Genomic DNA, 18108 nt, shown 5'->3' with positions numbered 1-18108 from the left:
TTTGAGTAAATCTCCGGTCGAGATTTATTTTAAGGGGGTGAGGATGTAACACCTCGAAGTTTTGTGTCCAATGATGTGTTAACACGTGTCATTTGAGTACACGTGGCATTGATATTAAATAAAGGACTAATTTTGACAAACCTTGAAAGTATGTAAATTCGAGGGTTATAAATGTCAACAAAGGGTAAATATACTGTATAGTAACCCTAAATGATGCTCGCACCTTCAAACGAATAAATCATGGATCGTACGGAAGCGAAACGCGGAAGAAAGTGAGAGATTACGAGCTACAGGGGTTAACCATGTCAACATGTTTAAATTATACCTCTGAGGGACCCTTTAACGTTCCCGAGGCTTTGTAACAGTATTATACGCTCACCAGAATATACTGTATGAATTCCGCGAAGTTCCGTTTTAAAACGAGAAAGTTATGATCAAATTCGTATGAGAAGGGTTAAAGGCGTCAATAATATAATCTAAGGTCTTCCGGATAATAAATAAACTAACCGGGGGCTTAACAATGCGGGTAAATAACGCGAGGTCCTTAAATGTAATTAATCGAGGGCCATATCGCAAAGTTACCCCTTCAAACCCGAAAGGTCAGGTAATTAATTACCAAGATTCTATAATCATTACAAAAGATTTAAAAAGGATATTTATTTTAACCCCTTACGGACCGTAAAGGTCATGCCTTACGGACCGTAAGGAGGTGGATGATTGTGTTTGATCCGCCTATGGCTTACGGACCGCAAGGCCTAAGCCATACGGTCCGTAAGCGATGCCCAGCGACAGATTGTTGGCTGTTGGCTGTTTTAAACGGCAAAACAATCAAGTATGGGTTTCTCAGAGTTATGGGCGCCCCCTACTCGACCCATAGCACCTTAGGACACATGCCATTGATCCATACTCATCTATAGGATGTGTTGTAATGATCTAAGAGCATGTCTTTGACTATAAATAGACTTGCATTGTTCACAACTTAAACATAACTCAAACACACTCATCTGAGCATTTCTAAAGCTCCCAAGCGTTCTTCTCTTGTTCTAAATCTTCCAACAAATCTCTGTAAGTATGCCATACCTTCCATAGCTTTGTTTTTGCTAGTTGTAGCCTCAAAGTCAATCCGTCGTAACTAACGATTGACTTTGCGATAAATCACAAATGGTCCAGTAAATTGTCGGATCAAAAGTGGTTATGAGTTGGTATTTATGTGGGTAATAAACCTCTGAAAGGGTTCCCCATGATCATCACTCTAACTAGTTCAAATGTCGAGTCAAACGAATGCTTAAAAAGTCAACAGAAAGCTATTTTAGCGATTCTTGTATAAATTGTAATGTATTTGCTATGAAACCTGTTTTGACACTTATAAAACATGATATTAAGTATATAAACTTGTCTAAACCCGTTTGAATCGACCATTTGCTATGTTGACCCGGTTCGGAGCCGAATGTCGCAAAAGTTTGACTTTTGCTTTGACTTCGGTTCTGACCCGTTTTAGTAAGGTATAGGTATGCCTTAGGGCTCTCTTAGGACCAGGTTACATGATGGTATAACCCTCTGTGACCGGTTCATGAATTGTCCGAGTCTTTTACGCATTTCCGTTAATCGCCTAAAAGTTGACCGTAACGCCATTATTAAAATAAAGCGAGTATTTCGGATACGTGAACGGACCATAACCTTGCTTACTAAATTATAAGCATGTCCTTAAAGTTTCACATCAATCCGAGGTCTAGAATGAGAGTTATGCTAAATAGCGCAATTAAAGTAAACTTTTGTAATAAACGGCGCCATTAGCATAACACCTATCTAAACCAAGATTTCGTCACTAAAACTTTTACCCAGTGTTATGAAATAATATTTTTGGAATTTTAAAGATTTTTAATAATTTTTACCTTGCTCATAACCTGCGGTTATGGCTACTGTTCGGTAAATACCGAATATGCCCTTTTCGGCCAAAACTTGAGTTCTACAAGGTCTTTTGACCCGATTCCAGTTGCTACTGATTTTAAATAATAAATAAAGTATTTTAGACTTTATATACTATTCGGGAAACTCAGATTTCCTGTAGAACTCGAAAAGCCCTTTAAAAGTCTTTAAAATGACCGAAAAACCCCTACGGGGCGATATATTAACTAAAACTCATTACGGGCATCACGGAAGGTATCCTACTGATACCACAACCTCTTTAAGGCATATTGACTTAGGAAATAAGCGTAGGACTCTCATGGTTAACCGTTTCGCCTAATGCGCGCACGGTTCGGCTTATGAAACTAGTTTTCGTAAATTAGCCGATATGGGTCAAATTATATCATTGTGACCCCAAAATCCAGAGTGTGAACCTTAAACCCATATAAAACAAGTCTCTGAACTTGTTGGGTCAGAATCACACTCCATTCTCGGTTTCCGCCTTTTCGCGCGGTTAAACCATATCTATCTTTTGAAACCGACCGGTCTAGGCTACGGCTAATATAAAGACCCGTTAGGAATTAAAACCTTCGTTCCAGAATAGGAGCCCCAGTAAAAGCTATCTGTGACGTAATCCATTAAGGAATATACTTGCAAAGGTAAATACTTTTAACTTATTTTCCCTTATACGGGCTTGGGATACGGTATATTAATACCGCTTGATTGAGCATCATATCTTCCATCGCTTAGGTGGTTAATTGAATAATGTGATCGGCTCATTTAAACAGTCTTGTTACTTAAAAGCCTTTGGGGGGTTAATGACCGTTGTCCCGGATATCCTTGGCATCATTTTACGAAATGGCCACGACCTCGACATCCCGGTGTAGGCGTACACCCGATATTATGTCGACATTATTACTATTAAAAGACGTAGCCGTTGGTTTTTACACCACGGTTTTACGCAATGTGGTGTGTCTATTAATCTTTAACCCGGACAGGATCCGGGCTACTGAACGCATAAAAGGACATGTAATTCGTTCACAAGATTTTAATAATTTTCCCAAGTTATAAAAGAGTTTGTGCCTCGTGCATTCAAATCAATTTTAACAAACATTTTCAAATGTGTCAGTTGAACGTATTTACCAGTGTAAACTGACGTATTTTCCCCAAAAGATTAAGTGCAGGTACTACACGAAATTTGGCTGGTAATAGCTTCCTAGCATCACGAATAGTCTCGCAAACTTGATGTTGTATCTGACTGAACAATATTTTATTTTATTTTGATCCATCCTGTGGATACTATTCAACTACTTGTGATACATTTGATATTACAGTGAATGGTTGAATTATATTTATCTTTATTGCTTCCGCTGTGCATTTATATATTGTGGTTTGACTATATTGTTGCCAACTACGTCACGGTAATCCCCCACCGGGCCCACCGGTGATACACGTGGAAATCGGGGTGTGACAAATAATTACAGACGAAATCAAGTCAAATTGTTCTGTTTCGGCAACTCAGAATTTAAGTATAGACAATTCATTTATTTGTTTCTAGACCTTTCCTAGCCTCGATTTCACAGCAAGCCAAGCATCTAAACATCTTAAGCACCTGCCACATACATTAAAGTAAAAGTCAATACACATAGTGTAAAGGTGAACATACAAGTTTAATAAATATAATAGAGTTCGAAATCGATTACGCATTACCAGCACGTACACTGTGTGAAATGAAGCACGTTAGTTATCGACATGAACCTATCGATACCAATGACTGCGGGTTGACTGCCCAAGGCAATTCGTAATACACACTCACCACTGTGAGCCATGTAATTAATTGTCCTTAACAACCCCTGAGTGAACAGGTGCTAAGTCCAAACTATAGTACTATTGTTGCTAAGGCAGGGAGACAACAATCCATGTGTAAACATAACAGACAAGCATTCATTAAGTCACGATAACATGCGGTAACGGTTAGCGTTAAAGTATTGCATAGTGTGTTCGATGTGATTTAGAATAAGTAACGTATGTAACACCCAAAAGTGCGTAAAGCAAAAATGGTTCGAGTATACTCACAGCGATGATGGATTGAAAGGAGCGCTAGAGTGAGATTAGCCTGATCAGAACGATAGCATAAACGATAAGCGGCGTGTAAAACGATACAAGTGTCAATGGAGCGGATGGTAATCCGATCGGGTGGCAATCCGATCGGGTGGCAATCCGATCGGGTGGCCGGTCGATTGGGTGACAATCCGTTCGGATGGTCATCCGATCGGGTGACCATTCGATTGGATTGTTACCTCATTTGGGATGGATGCGTTTGTGTATGATGGCTTGACTTTTGAAGTTTTCGTTGTAGCATTTTGAAAACAGGGAAGTATCTCTACCTTTCAAGTCGGTCGATCGAACGGCGGCTCGATCGGACGGCGATCCGATTAGTATGACACTTTAGTGAGAACAAGTTCACAGCAGTTTGTAACTCGATCGGATTGCAATCTGATTGGGTGGCAATCCGTTCGAACTGGTATTGCATTGAACATGTTAAAAATTGTTTAAGTCCCCAAACGTCACACGATCGGACGGTCACTCGATCGGATGGCAATCCGATCGGGTGGTAATCCGTTTCAACGTTCAGATCCTTTGAATAGTTTGGGAAACAGTTTAAGTAGGGAACCAAGTGCAGCCCGATCGGACGGCCGGTCGATCGGGCGACAATCCGATCGGGTGCTAATCTGATCGGACAACAATCCGTTTCCGACGGTCTGATCGTCCTATCACTTGTTTCTGTTTGAAGTGTTGTAGCTTTGAACGGGACGTTTTGATATCTTGTTTAAACAACGGAACCCTTATCTCGTCCCAAGTGACCCGGCCGAACAGGAATCACCCTAGTCCGAACAGTTCATGGTTCGAGTAGGTTGTTCATGTTCAAACCCGAATCAACATCTCTCCCGGGTAGAATTCAGATCTGGAACTAATGCATCACTAAGAATGAGTAGAAGATCAGATTCGGCTCTGATTCCCTCGGGTTTGAGTGCATTGAGTGTAAAAGAGTTGAAAGAAAGTTGGAAAACCATCTTTCAATCCTTTTCACCATGAATATATTCAGATCTATGAAAGATCTTTGTTTATTTGTGTGGAATTCGTTCAGATCTAAGTTGTTCTTGGTGGATTGAAGCCCAAACATGAAGTTCACAAGAACACCAGGATGACATCATCCTAGAACACCTCAAATCTTAGGGATTTCACGGTTAAAAGTTAAGACTCAAAAGATAGAAAGGTGTAGGAGTGCGTGTAGAAATCTGAAGAAATAGCGGCTGGAGCGAGTTGGGAGAGAGGGAGCTGTCAACATCAAGTGATGTTGGCATATGAGGGGTATTTATAGGGTTTCCATAAATGGAAAGTGGGGGAAAGGGCTGGTCGATCGAGTGGCAGCCCGATCGGGTGGCAACTCGATTCGAGTGCTCGGCGCGGCGAGTTTTGCGGTTTCGATTTGCGTGTTGAGCGTTGCGATACGATAGAGTTTCCCATTCAAATTACTTTTAATCCCAACTACTATATCTAACATACAATCATCCTAAATGACTTGCGTGTAGCGTTTGCGATTCGATTGCGATTGATTTGCGATTGCGTTTTGATTAATCACCACAACATAAACGTAAATAACATGCACAAGTAACACATAAGTAGCACACACACGTAAAACAATATCCAGAACGCGTAATTCAGTTGCGAGTGCGATTGCGATGCGATAAACATTGATTAGACCTCGATTATTAATAAGTACTCCACATAATACAACTAACGTAGAAACATAAAAAGACTATCCACAAGTCAAAGAAGTCAAAACAGGAATTGAGAAAGGAGTGACAGATTGCAATTAGCAATCTTTTCTTCCTTTGACTTCATTGTTGACTTTGACTTTCGAAACACGGGGTGTTACAGGCTCCATTTCGACACGGCCTCTATCTTTGACGGATCTACCAATATTCTGTCGGCATTTATGATGTGGCCGAGGAATTGCACCTCTCGTAACCAAAAGGCGCACTTTGAAAATTTCGCATACAACCTTTCCCGTCTGAGTGTCTCCAACACCTCCTGTAAATGATGTGCATGATCCGCCTTACTTTTCGAATACACTAGGATGTCATCGATAAACACGATTACCGACTTGTCCAACATTGGCTTGCAAACCCGATTCATGAGGTCCATGAAAGCCGCGGGTGCATTCGTCAGCCCGAATGACATCACGAGGAACTCGTAATGTCCGTATCGCGTGCGGAAAGCCGTCTTCGGTACATCCTCTTCCTTGACCTTTAATTGGTGATATCCCGATCTAAGGTCGATTTTTGAAAACCAATTCGCACCTTGTAATTGGTCGAATAAATCATCTATTCTCGGAAGCGGGTATCGATTCTTTACTGTGAGTTTGTTTAACTCCCGGTAATCAATACACATACGCATGCTTCCGTCTTTCTTTTTTCACGAATAGTACCGGTGCGCCCCAAGGAGACACACTCGGCCTTATAAACCCTTTATCGAGCAAGTCTTGAATATGCGACATTAGTTCTTGTAACTCTAATGGCGCAAGTCGGTACGACGTCTTAGCTACGGGTTTCGCGCCCGGAACCAATTCGATTCCGAACTCTACTTCCCGTTTAAGCGGTATTCTCGGTAAGTCTTCCGGAAACACATCTTTGAAATCATGTACCACCGGTGCATCTCCAATCGTTGGTAGTTCTTTCCCCGATTCATTCACGTATATCATAAACGCTCTACATTCGTGCCTTATGAGCTTGTGAGCTTTCGACATCGAGCAAAACACAGGATTGCCTCCTTTCTCGCCATAGATTGTAACGTGTTTTCCGCTCGGAGATGTTAGTTTTATCTCTTTACGGAAACACACGACTTTCGCGTGGTGTCGGGATAGCCAATCCATCCCAACAACCACGTGAAACTCTCCCATCGACATTGGGATTAAATCTATTGAGTATTCCTCATCGTCGATACTCAATTTACAGCCTTGACAAACGTCACACACTATGAAACTCTTATTATCTCCTATTTCAACTTCTAGGGGCACATATAATTTTGTCAAGACAAATGAAGGATGTCGAATAAATCCATGTGAAATAAAGGACTTATTCACACCCGTATCAAATAATACATGTGCAGGGATCGAGTTTATTGCGAATATACCTGAAACCACATCGGGTTCTGTCTTTGCTTCAGTCGCAGTTAATTGGAAGGACCTAGCCTTTGCCTTTTGGGTCTCCACTTGAACATCCTTCGCGTTCTTTTTCCCGACCAACTCCGGGCATTCAGACTTTTTGTGACCCGGCAGATAGCACTTATAGCAAACGGAAACTTTACCCGGGCATAGTGATGCCGTGTGCCCCGTCTTCCCACATATGGGACAAGGTTTGTCCTTGAAGCGGCACTCGCCCTTGTGCCCCTTCCCACAAACTTTACAACTTGGCGACCCACCTTTCACATCCGTCTTTCGCATCGATTCTGATGTTTTCACCTTCTTTGCAGGGCTTGGATTCACATACTGCGCCCTTCGTTCGCCCCTCTCTATCTGTTTCTTCAATTTAATCTCCCGCTCTCGGGCGGTGTTATTAATTTCCGTGAGGGTTTCGTACTTCGAGGGAGTCATAAACTCCTTATATTCAGCGCTCAACATATTGTAATAATAATATATCTTCTGCTCCTCAGTAGTCACTAACTCGTCACAGAATCTCAACTTATCCATGAAAATGCCCGTGATTTTATAAATTGTTTCACCCCTTTGCCTCAACTGTATGAACTCTTCCTTAATTCTGTTGATGACAGCCTTGGGACTGTGATGTTTAAGGAATGGTACTTTCAATTCGTCCCATGTCATGGCCCTTGCCGCTTCGGCTCCAATCTCTTTCTTTTTGTTATCCCACCGGTCTTTGGCTTGACCCCTCAACTGACCTATTCCGTAAGCCACAAAATCGCTCACGTCACAGTGGGTCCTCTCAAATACCCCTTCAACATCACTTAGCCATCTTTGGCATATTATCGGGTCAACCTCCCCGTTGTAAATTGGCGGTTTACACACCATAAACTCCTTGTATGAACAACCCTTACGTTCTCCGGATTTTTCTTTCATAAGGTTGACATTATCTTCCAACCTTTTAACTCGTTCTTCAACTAACGATAGCACTGTATTTTGAATTTTGTCAATGAAACCGGATAGACTACCCTCAATTGCCTTCCCCACTTCTTCGGCAATTACCTCTTTCATTTGTTCGGTGACTGTCGGCACCGGATCATTGTCACCTCTTTCCGTCATCTTGAAACTGAAATGTTTACATCAGTTATTAAACATTTCATTTATAACATAACTTTATTTGCTTCGGTTTAGCCAAGTTCATAACTTGCTTTGACCGTTCTCATTTAGTGCACTTTCCGGGTTTGAGTGTGTTAACACGCTCTTCCCGTGCACATTAATTCACATCCCTTTTTCTCATATAAGATAAGATCTACTACAATAATTAATTCTTACCGGATGATTGATCAAGCTTGAACCGAACACACCTTGTTGACAACCTTAAGCTCTGATTACCAATTTGTAACACCCGTCACATTTATTTAATTTATTTAATATAAAATACACATTTAATAAGGAAATACTTTGCATCCTTAATTAGTTAAACAAAACGGAAGTTTACATGACAAAGTATTCGAGTTACTAACAACTGGTTTCAAACATTCCAAACGACATGTTAAATATTTACTACATAAACATTGTTTTCAACAAGATTTGATAAGCACGGAAGCTTCAAAAGATAGTGTTCGGTTCTTGAATTGCTGCTTGAACGTCATCCAGAGCATGACCACATCACCTAAGGTCAAAACCACATCAATTTGTTAGTTTTGACAACATATAATCGAGTATACATAAGTTCAACGAAAAGAAACAACAATTTCAGCAATTTAGGTCTGTCGCGTCGCGTGACAGATCAGATCCAAGCCTTCGCGGCCCGCGACGACCGTCGCGTGACGTGACGATGAAAGTGGTTAGGCGTGGCGCAGCGTGAGGGCTTCATTTTGGCAGCAAGCTCGTTAAATGGAGCTGCATATCTGCCCAGCATTATTCTTTTCATATATCAATCTTTAAACTATCATAACTTTCGATTTAAGCGTCCGTTTTAGCCGATTCTTTTTCCTATGCGTCCGTAATAAAATTACCGACGCGTCTATCATAATCATTGTGTCAAAAATAAGATGTACGAACTAGAAGTCTATAAATGCATCAGGTATTTATTTGACCCATAATAATTCTGCACTAATTTACTCTCTAACAATTTTTATGGCCGCAAGGCGTATTCATCCCAACATCCGGGGCTTACAATCACCGGCGTTTCATTACCAATCTATGGTTTCGCGCTCTTGAGATTCGTCCTCGCCAGATGCAATTCAAGACATACTTTTACCACAAATTAAACAATTTATTCGACCCGTTTGGCTCATTTATGGAATCCTCTATTTCTAACGACTACCAAACGTTTCTCTATACTTATTTAGTTCATTCAATTTGGTGATGATCATTATCACTCCGACTAACACAATTCCTTACTCTAGAACACAATTATGAACGATTTCAATATTAATTTACTCAATGTAACGAAACAAGTTACATACCTTCAAAGCACACCCTTCAAACGTGCGTCACCACCGGCTTGTCCGCTCGACGCTCCGGTTTCCTATCCTATAGAGTTCAATCACGACACTTTTAGAACTCTTTGATTTACATATAACGCATAGTTTACCAACTAATACAAGTATGCGTTTTTGTTCATATTTCATCATTTAACCTTCTCTTAGGCATTTTTACAAACACTTTAAGGGCAGAATTTTACGCCATTCATTATCAAGTTCATGACTTGTTATATAGCCAAAATTAACATCAATCGGACAATTACATATAAATTTCAACATAAATAATTCAGAAATTACTTCCTATGAATCAGATTACACTAGAATAACAACCAAAATCCTAGTGTTTATCAAGTTCCCACAAAACCCACTAATCACCTGCATTGGTGTTCATGGAATTCACAGAAATTAAGCATGATTTCACATATAAGTGTCTAGGGTTCACTCCTAGACACAATACTATTCCTATTCCATCCATATAACTTTTATGCAACCACGAATTTCGAATTCTCTAAATTCATCCAGAAATTCAAGTAGAGATTTCCTATAAAATTCACATACCTTTTGACCCCCTTACAGTAGAGATCACCAATCTAAGTTCGAATTTCATTTTGGAATCAATCTGTGCCTTCAATTTGCGAGTTTTATGTGATTTAGGGTTTTGAAGAAAAGCTTTTGGTCGCCCCCCTCTGTTGATCGACCAGACACACACATTAGTGTGTGTTTGGTGTTTAAAACTTGTTTTTTTAATAATCTTAGTTTCAGTTTTAACACCTTTAGTCCCTCCATTATCATTAAGTTCTAATTTAAGGTGTTTTAACCCTCTAGCAAGTTATTACAAGACTCATGACTAACTGGGTTATTTATTCCAAGTTAGTTTGTTCTTGCTTATTTTATACTTTATAATTCTAATACAAAGTTTTATATTTTCGGGGTGTTACAATATGTGTTAAAAGTCATTCAAAATTTAAAGATCTTTATCGAGAGAGATAGAGTTACTTTAATGTAAGAGATATAAGTATGTATGTTTTTGGTGCAGGTTTTATAGCTCCTTGCAGGGCAGGTTTTAATAAAAATCCTTCGGCATTCAAAAAAAAAAATAGGTCACGGAATTTTGTTTTTAGAAATAAAGACATTTCTATTTTCCTGTTAATAAGTTGTATTGTAAATTGTAATATTTCTTTTATATCATCAAACTTTTTTTGAACGTAAAACAAAGCTCGGCCACCCTGATACATCTATTGGTAAAAGACCATCCATGCTCAAACCTTTAATATCTTCATTATAGACAACCCGAGCTTGAACCTTAAGGAAAACGAGTAATACACCCCCACTGGTATGCTCGAGTCCGTGTGTTATGCTTTAAAAATCGTGTGAGATTTGATGGTTGAATCGGTGAACCTGATTCAGTGAAATGGTGAGGGTGGCAGATAGAGGTGGGTGGAGGGGGTTCTTTCCATTACAGGGTTGTTACAATTTACCATATTACCCGTTCTTGCGTCCTTTTACGTAACCATTGAATTGCACATTTTATCCAAGTTTATTAGTGTTTCTTTTATTGAAAAGTATGAGAATTTTACACTAGTGGGTCAGAACTACATGAGGCAGAGGGGATCCACTGACCCTTCGACCAACCAAGTTATCTTAACGAGGATATCCGTGGTCCAGACATAAAAAGAGTATGCTGAGTTTTTTTTCCTAAACTAATGTTGGTGGAAAAAAAATATTTACTAAAACGGTATTCCTTGAAATTTATTTACCAAAATGATATTCCTTGTTTATTTTATATTTTCCTTTTCTTTTTTTAACCAACATATTAAACTTTTTTAACATTTCTATTAAATTAATCATATTTTTTATTCTTTAACAATTTATATTTTTTCAATCAATCAAATATTTTATTTATTTATTTGATTTCGCCAATAAACCCTTTATACTTTTCTTAGCATTAACTCTTTTTCCCCATCAACACTACCACTTTATATGAACCGAACGATCAATAAACCGTTTGTAGCGTGAAGTTCGTCTACATTCGTGATCACATTTTTTATTTGTTTATTTACGTTCGTGGATGTTCGCTTATTTTTGTTCATTTAGATTTTTTATGTTGGTTCATCTAAACAAACGAACATGAAACAAACAAATAGGAATAGGTTTATGCTTTAATTGACAACTAGTAGAATTTCTTGCGCAATACGGTGGGTATTCGGTTGGTATCATTTACACGGAGGGAGCTCGGTCATATGGGTTTATTGACCGCTTTGTTTCAGAGGTTTTTTTTTTTTTTTTTTTATTGTGTTAGTATCTTGTGCTAGAAATGTTAGGGTTAATCTTTTTAAATGAAGACAAGAAATGTATTAGAAACATTTGCTATATACACATTTTTGCTTATGCGGTCTCTACTTCAGCTAAGAGTCGGAGGAAACTATTTTTATACATTGAATGATGAGAACTTCTAATGCCTTGGGTATTGTTTAACAATTGATTCACATCCAAATTGCATACGATGTTTGATAGTCTTGCTGTTTACTTATAAGTTGATAGGAGAAATAAAAAAATACATATTCTATTGGTTGAAAAAAAATATAAGTTATTAAAGAGTAAAAAACAGATACTAATTGATTAAGTTAACACAAATATTTAAAAAGTTTAATATGTTGGTTAAAAAAGAAAAGGTAAATACAAAATAAAGAAGAAACACCATTTTGATAAATAGTTTTCAAGGAACACTAGTTTGGTAAATATTTTTTCCACCAACACTAGTTTAGGAAAAAAAAACTCCTTGAATGCTTTTAGCTACTAACTTATATTGGTCCGTTAATTCTCAATGAAGTAATCGCTTGGATGAGGGAAATGAAAAGGAGAGGTATGCTTTTTAAGATAGATATCCATAAAGCCTATGATTCAATAAACTGGGTGTTTTGGATACTATCATGTCACAAATGGGTTTTCCAAATCGGTGGAGGAGATGGGTAATGGCTATAGTTACATCCGCACGAGCATCGATTTTAGTAAATGGATCGCCTACTCAAGAGTTTGAGTGCCGAAGGGGACTTAGACAAGGCGACCCTCTATCACTGTTTTTTTCTTGATAGCCATGGAGGCATTATCCGGATTTATGATGAGGGCATGTACACTAGGGCTCTTTCATGAAATCAAATGCACCGAAGGGGGGCAGGTACTCTCACACCTCCTATACGCCGATGATGTCGTTTTTTTGGGTGAGTGGTCGCAAGCAAACGCCCAAACTTTGTGTAGACTTCTTCGGTGCTTTTATCTAATATCGGGTTTGTAGATAAATCTTGAGAAATGCAATATTTTTGGGGTTAGCGTGGGTGGAAGTGAGCTACAAGGTATGGCGAATTTACTTCATTGTAGAGTTGCGAATTTCCTTTTAAACATCTTGGGCTCTTTGTTGGGGCCAATATGAACCTCGTAAAGAATTGGAAACCGGTGGTAGATCTATTCCGGTCGCGATTGTCCATTTGGAAAGCAAAATACTTATCATATGGTGGACGAGTGACATTGTTAAAATCGGTCTTGAATTTATTACCCACCTATTTCTTTTCACATTACAAGGCCCCGACTCAAGTAATAGCTACCTTGGAGAAGCTTAGAAGGTATTTCTTTTGGGGTGGGTCTGAGGATATGTCAAAGACTAGTTGGATAGCTTGGGAAAACGTGACAACACCAATAGAATATGGAGGGTTGGGGTTCGGTTCACTTAGAGACACAAATTTGGCCATGCTCGCTAAGTGGTGGTGGAGATTCAAGGTAGAATGCCAAGGTTTAGGGAGGAAAGTAATGTGGGCTATACACCAAATGCAAGAGCTTGGAGCTTCATCCCGACAAAAATATCTATACCGAGTCCTTGGAAACAAATAAAGAATGTATCGAGTGAGTTAGTTAGAAGGGGCTTGGATCTATCAAAAACTATATGGGGTGGGGTGTGGCAGTGACATACTGTTCTGGCTAGATGTGTGGAATGAGTCAGAATCTCTCGCTTCAAAATATCCACGTCTGTTTGGGCTCGAGTTAGAAAAGGGTGCACTGTTGTAGAAAGATTGTGCCAATCAGACCTTGGTATCACAGGCAAACTGGGCTTGGAGAAGACCACCTCTGGCCAGGTGGAGTCTGCTGAGTTGGGCCTGCTTCAGTCTAATATTCAGCAGGTTACATTGTCAACTGGGCCAGACAGTTGGGTCTGGGACATACACGGGTCGGATGGGTTTTCTCTTAAAAGTATAAAACTACTCCTGGCTTCACAAAGCTACTCGATACCACTTTACAAGTTCGAATGGAATGAATGGGTACCTACAAAAGTTTCTATTACAACATGGAGGGCGTCAAAAAATAGGCTACCCATGAAGGATCAATTGGTGCTAAGAAACATTCCAATCAATTCAGACTCATGTTTTTTGTGGTGAACTCCCTGAAACATGTGAGCATTTGTTTATGTCGTGTGCGTTCACGCAAACAATTTGGCAAATCCTGGCTACGTGGTACAAGTTACTGCCAATATTTGCATTTTCGCTGAGAGATCTACTCGACCTACACACCCACATTCATGGATCAAGGAAGAAAAAGAAGGCACTGCACGCGGTTATACTGGTAACACTTTGGAGCCTTTGGAAACAAAGGAATGATATAGTTTTCAAAGGGAAATCCCCTAATGTGCAAAATGTGATGGAAGAGATTAAGGCTTTGGGTTTTCTTTGGGTCAAGTATCGATCTAAAGAAGCATCATTAACGTGAGAGCAATGGCGAGGTTTCAATGTTTTTCCTTTACTTTGATCTTGGTGTATTGGTTAGGCATGTTTTGCACTTCTGTAATGCGTGTAAATAAAATTTTGTTGGCCGTTCAAAAAAAAAAAAATTATATTGGTACATCAGAAGTGTGCATGCTCCGGCTGTGTAGCCTCCATCGAGTAACTAACTCTGATAGCGACAGTGGGACCACTAGCATACGTACCTGACTCACAAAGGTATCAATACCTTCTCAGAATTGAAAGGTTGGTCTGCGTGTTTTTTAAACCTCCAGGTTGAAACATGAAATTTTAAGTATGCATAAAGGTTCATTTCTTAAGTTTGTCAAAAAATAATTAGTGCAAAATGATAATCTCTAATATAATTTAAGAAGGAAAAATTTAGTATCGTTTGAAATAAAAAGCCGATATAACACCATTCAAGAACTCAACTAATACAATCTACTCTCCAAAAAGAATAGCTAAGCGGTATCTAATGTGGGATGAGAGTCGAAATTTCCTTGTAGGAGCATCGTATCAAGAACAATTTCCTTCACTAAACTTGAAGTCTCTTCACTACAGTTTGTCTACATGGTTGTTTCTTCTACTATTTCAATGGTGGTTCACAAAGACACCTTATAATTTATAAGGTATTTCCATAGGCTCGGGTTGCAATAATGGTAAAAGTACTTCAAAGGAACTTCTTAAATAACGTTTCAGAAGAATACAAGTGGACTACTTGGATCTACACCCAGCGGATTAGATGGTATACAAGATTAAAGCCTATGACATCATGCACTAATTAGGATAAATAAATAAATGCTTATTACAGAAATAACAAGTGCAAATTAAAAAGTATTAACAACTGTATTTACTTACTATCGAGCGTCCTCAATCTTCAACTGGGAAAACACTTGGCTATCACTCGGGTAACCTGAATCGTTCACTTGAGAATCATCATCGTTACATTTAGAAGGCAAGCGATCAATCATCGACATCGACAACTGCAACGATGTGTTCATGGTGCTATCATCATACGGCTCTCTATCCACCACCATCTGTTGAAGCTTCAACGCGTATTCCAAGTCCCATAACACATCAATCATATTAGGCCTCTCTTCTCCTGTATTCTTCAAACATCTCTCAACTGTGTCCAAATATTTCCTTAACGAATTTGGGTTTATCTCGCCTTTCAGATACGGGTCAACTATGTTCTCCACCATCCCATCCTTGATTTGTTTGATTGCCCAATCTGCCAAATTTGCTTCCTTTGGAGGAAGCATGTTATCAAGTGCCGGCCTTGCGCACAACACTTCCAGTAAAACGACTCCAAAAGAGTAAACATCAGATTTTTGAGTCAGCTTCATGCAACTTATGTATTCGGGGTCCAAGTACCCAAAACTCCCTTTGATAGCCATCTCACTTTCCTCCAAGTTATCCAACCGTGATATACCAAAATCAGCCACTTTTGCTACATAGTTTTCGTTAAGCAAGATGTTTGTTGACTTAACATCACGATGAATTATCCCTGCATCCGACCCTGTGTGAAGATAATGTAATCCTCGAGCTGCACTAATGCAGATCTCGAGTCTCTGCCTCCACGAGAGCTTCTCGTCATCTTTATTCGTGTCATATAAATGGTCTTGAAGAGTACCCTTTTCCATATACTCGTACACGAGTATCATCTCGGATCTCTCGTCACAATACCCGATTAGAGTAACTAGATGTTGGTGTCGTATTTTCGACAAGACCATAATTTCTGTCACGAACTCTGGCCGACCCTGCCCGTGTCCTTTCTCGCCTCGTTTCACTGCAACTGTCTTTCCATCAGGAAGAGTTCCCCTATAGACCTTCCCGAATCCACCTTTTCCAATCACCAATTTCTCATCGAAATTATTCGTTGCTTGCAATATATCCGTAAAATGGAACCGAAGGTTGAGATTCAAATTAGGAATTGGTGACGGGTTGTTGATGGAGAAGTCGACATTCATACTCGTGTATGAACTCAGACCGTACGATGGTACCACGTTGGAATCCGTTTTCGTCCCTCCCACCGCCTTCTTTTTCCGGCATTTAAACCCGATTAAGAAACCTATTAACAATACAAACACCACACCTCCAACTGCACATCCAGCCACAATGTACAATTTCTTGCTACTCTTCTCATCGTTCCAAGTATCAACCACACCTGAATTCTTCAACAACTCCATGATCTCGAGCCCGTTCAATAACACGGGTTGACTGTTACCAGAAATCGCTCCAATACTAACATTCACAAACCCCGACCCAACCGAATCCACCACAAAATCATAATAAAATGGAACTTGCAGCGCGCTTACCTTATCACCCGGTTTAATCACCTCCTTATAATTGTTGTAAATGAAGAAATTGAATGCATCATCAGAACTATAGAGGCCTGGGCTTACAATGTCACAGAAATGGGCTCTAACAAAGTACATAACATTCTTCTTAACCTCAAAATTCCATGTGACATTATGCACCGACGAATTCGGGTTCAACCATTTGGCTGTTTTGTATACATCATCAGGAGCATCATATCTGGCAGCGAAAGGCTCCTGATAGTTAGGCGTGCCTGCGAATGTTTTGTTTTCCGCTTCGTGTGGTTCGACAATGAACGGATCATCTGGTGTCCAGTTTCTTCTTAAAATGTCGCGATCTACGTCTATATTGTCACCACCAACGTTAATTCTATAAACCGGGTTGAAAGCATAAGATGATGATGAGATGATATCCATATCACCAATCTTTCCTACTGATGATATATGAGATGAAAGGACACCATGCTGGAACAGTTCAGATGGCGTTGTGAAAGCTTCAATTGCGTTAACAAAAGCAGGGGATGAACCACTGGTGGGTTTGAATTGAATTCTGAACTTCCGTTCTAATCCAATTGGGATTATGAACTCTTTGATCACAGTCGAGTTTCCAACATTAAAATCAGATAACAAAGTGTACCCAGAAACCGAAACATCGAATTTGGAAGTAGATAATTCAATTCCATTATAAACAAACGGAGAAAAATGAAGGTTTACCATCACAAAAGTGTTGTTACCATCCGCTTCGAGTTCGTATGATGATTTCTTAGTGAAAACTCTTGCTGTTTGATAGATTTCCCATGCTGCGTTGTTATTTACGGCTTTGCGGCCACCGGAGAATGAAAAGTTAGGGCGGTTTTCATCTCCTATGAATGTTTTTCCGGTGAAATCGGTATCAGAGTTTGATCCACAGTTAATGAAGTAGTGGTCTGGTGACACATATTGTGACTGTGAGGAAACAAGTGAGAGAGCAGAGAGAAGGATGATGAGAAGATTAAAATCCATTGAAACATGTGAAGTGTTTCTGGTTGGAATGAAATATTTAGTGGTTTGATGATGATTTATTGTACAAGGAGTAGGAAGAAGACAGCATTTATAAATTATAAAGGGAGTTGACGAAGACTTGCGAAGACCAGTGGCTGTAAACGGTCTGTTGAAGAACAAGATATGTCAAGTTGCTAGATTTTGTTTTTATTAGTTTTACTTTTTAAGGTATACAATAATACAAACGATTTTTCTTCTGCTTTTTGCAAACTAGAATTAAGGACCCCCGCGTTGCGGCGGGGGCCTAAAACTATGCCAAATAACATTAATGTCACACCGCTGGTAGCGACCACCAACACTCAAGTTGCAGCGTGTTAACGCGAAGAAATAAGAGCAAAACATATATCATGAAAAAAATAACTATGTCGATTTAGGACACACGCGTTGCGACG

General features: G+C 39.5%; 2 protein-coding genes across 2 annotated transcripts; both read right to left on the bottom strand.

The window, feature by feature from the left end:
- Positions 1–1014: 1014 nt before the first annotated feature.
- On the bottom strand, positions 1015–8224 carry LOC110924081. Its single transcript, XM_035977067.1, has 2 exons — positions 6549–8224; positions 1015–1132 (listed from the first exon to the last, which is right to left on the bottom strand). Exons 1-2 carry the CDS (start codon positions 8222–8224, stop codon positions 1015–1017), a joined length of 1794 nt encoding a protein of 597 aa, XP_035832960.1.
- A 6781-nt stretch (positions 8225–15005) lies between these two features.
- Positions 15006–17749, bottom strand: LOC110926255 (probable receptor-like protein kinase At2g23200). The gene has a single exon (XM_022170010.2). The coding sequence runs from the start codon at positions 17675–17677 to the stop codon at positions 15215–15217; it is 2463 nt and encodes an 820-aa protein (XP_022025702.1). The 5' UTR covers positions 17678–17749; the 3' UTR covers positions 15006–15214.
- Positions 17750–18108: the final 359 nt, after the last annotated feature.

This window comes from Helianthus annuus, chromosome 9 (assembly GCF_002127325.2).
Source record: "Helianthus annuus cultivar XRQ/B chromosome 9, HanXRQr2.0-SUNRISE, whole genome shotgun sequence".
NCBI lineage: Eukaryota > Viridiplantae > Streptophyta > Magnoliopsida > Asterales > Asteraceae > Helianthus > Helianthus annuus.
Note: the sequence above shows the minus strand (reverse complement) of the source record. Positions and strands in the feature narration are given on the sequence as shown.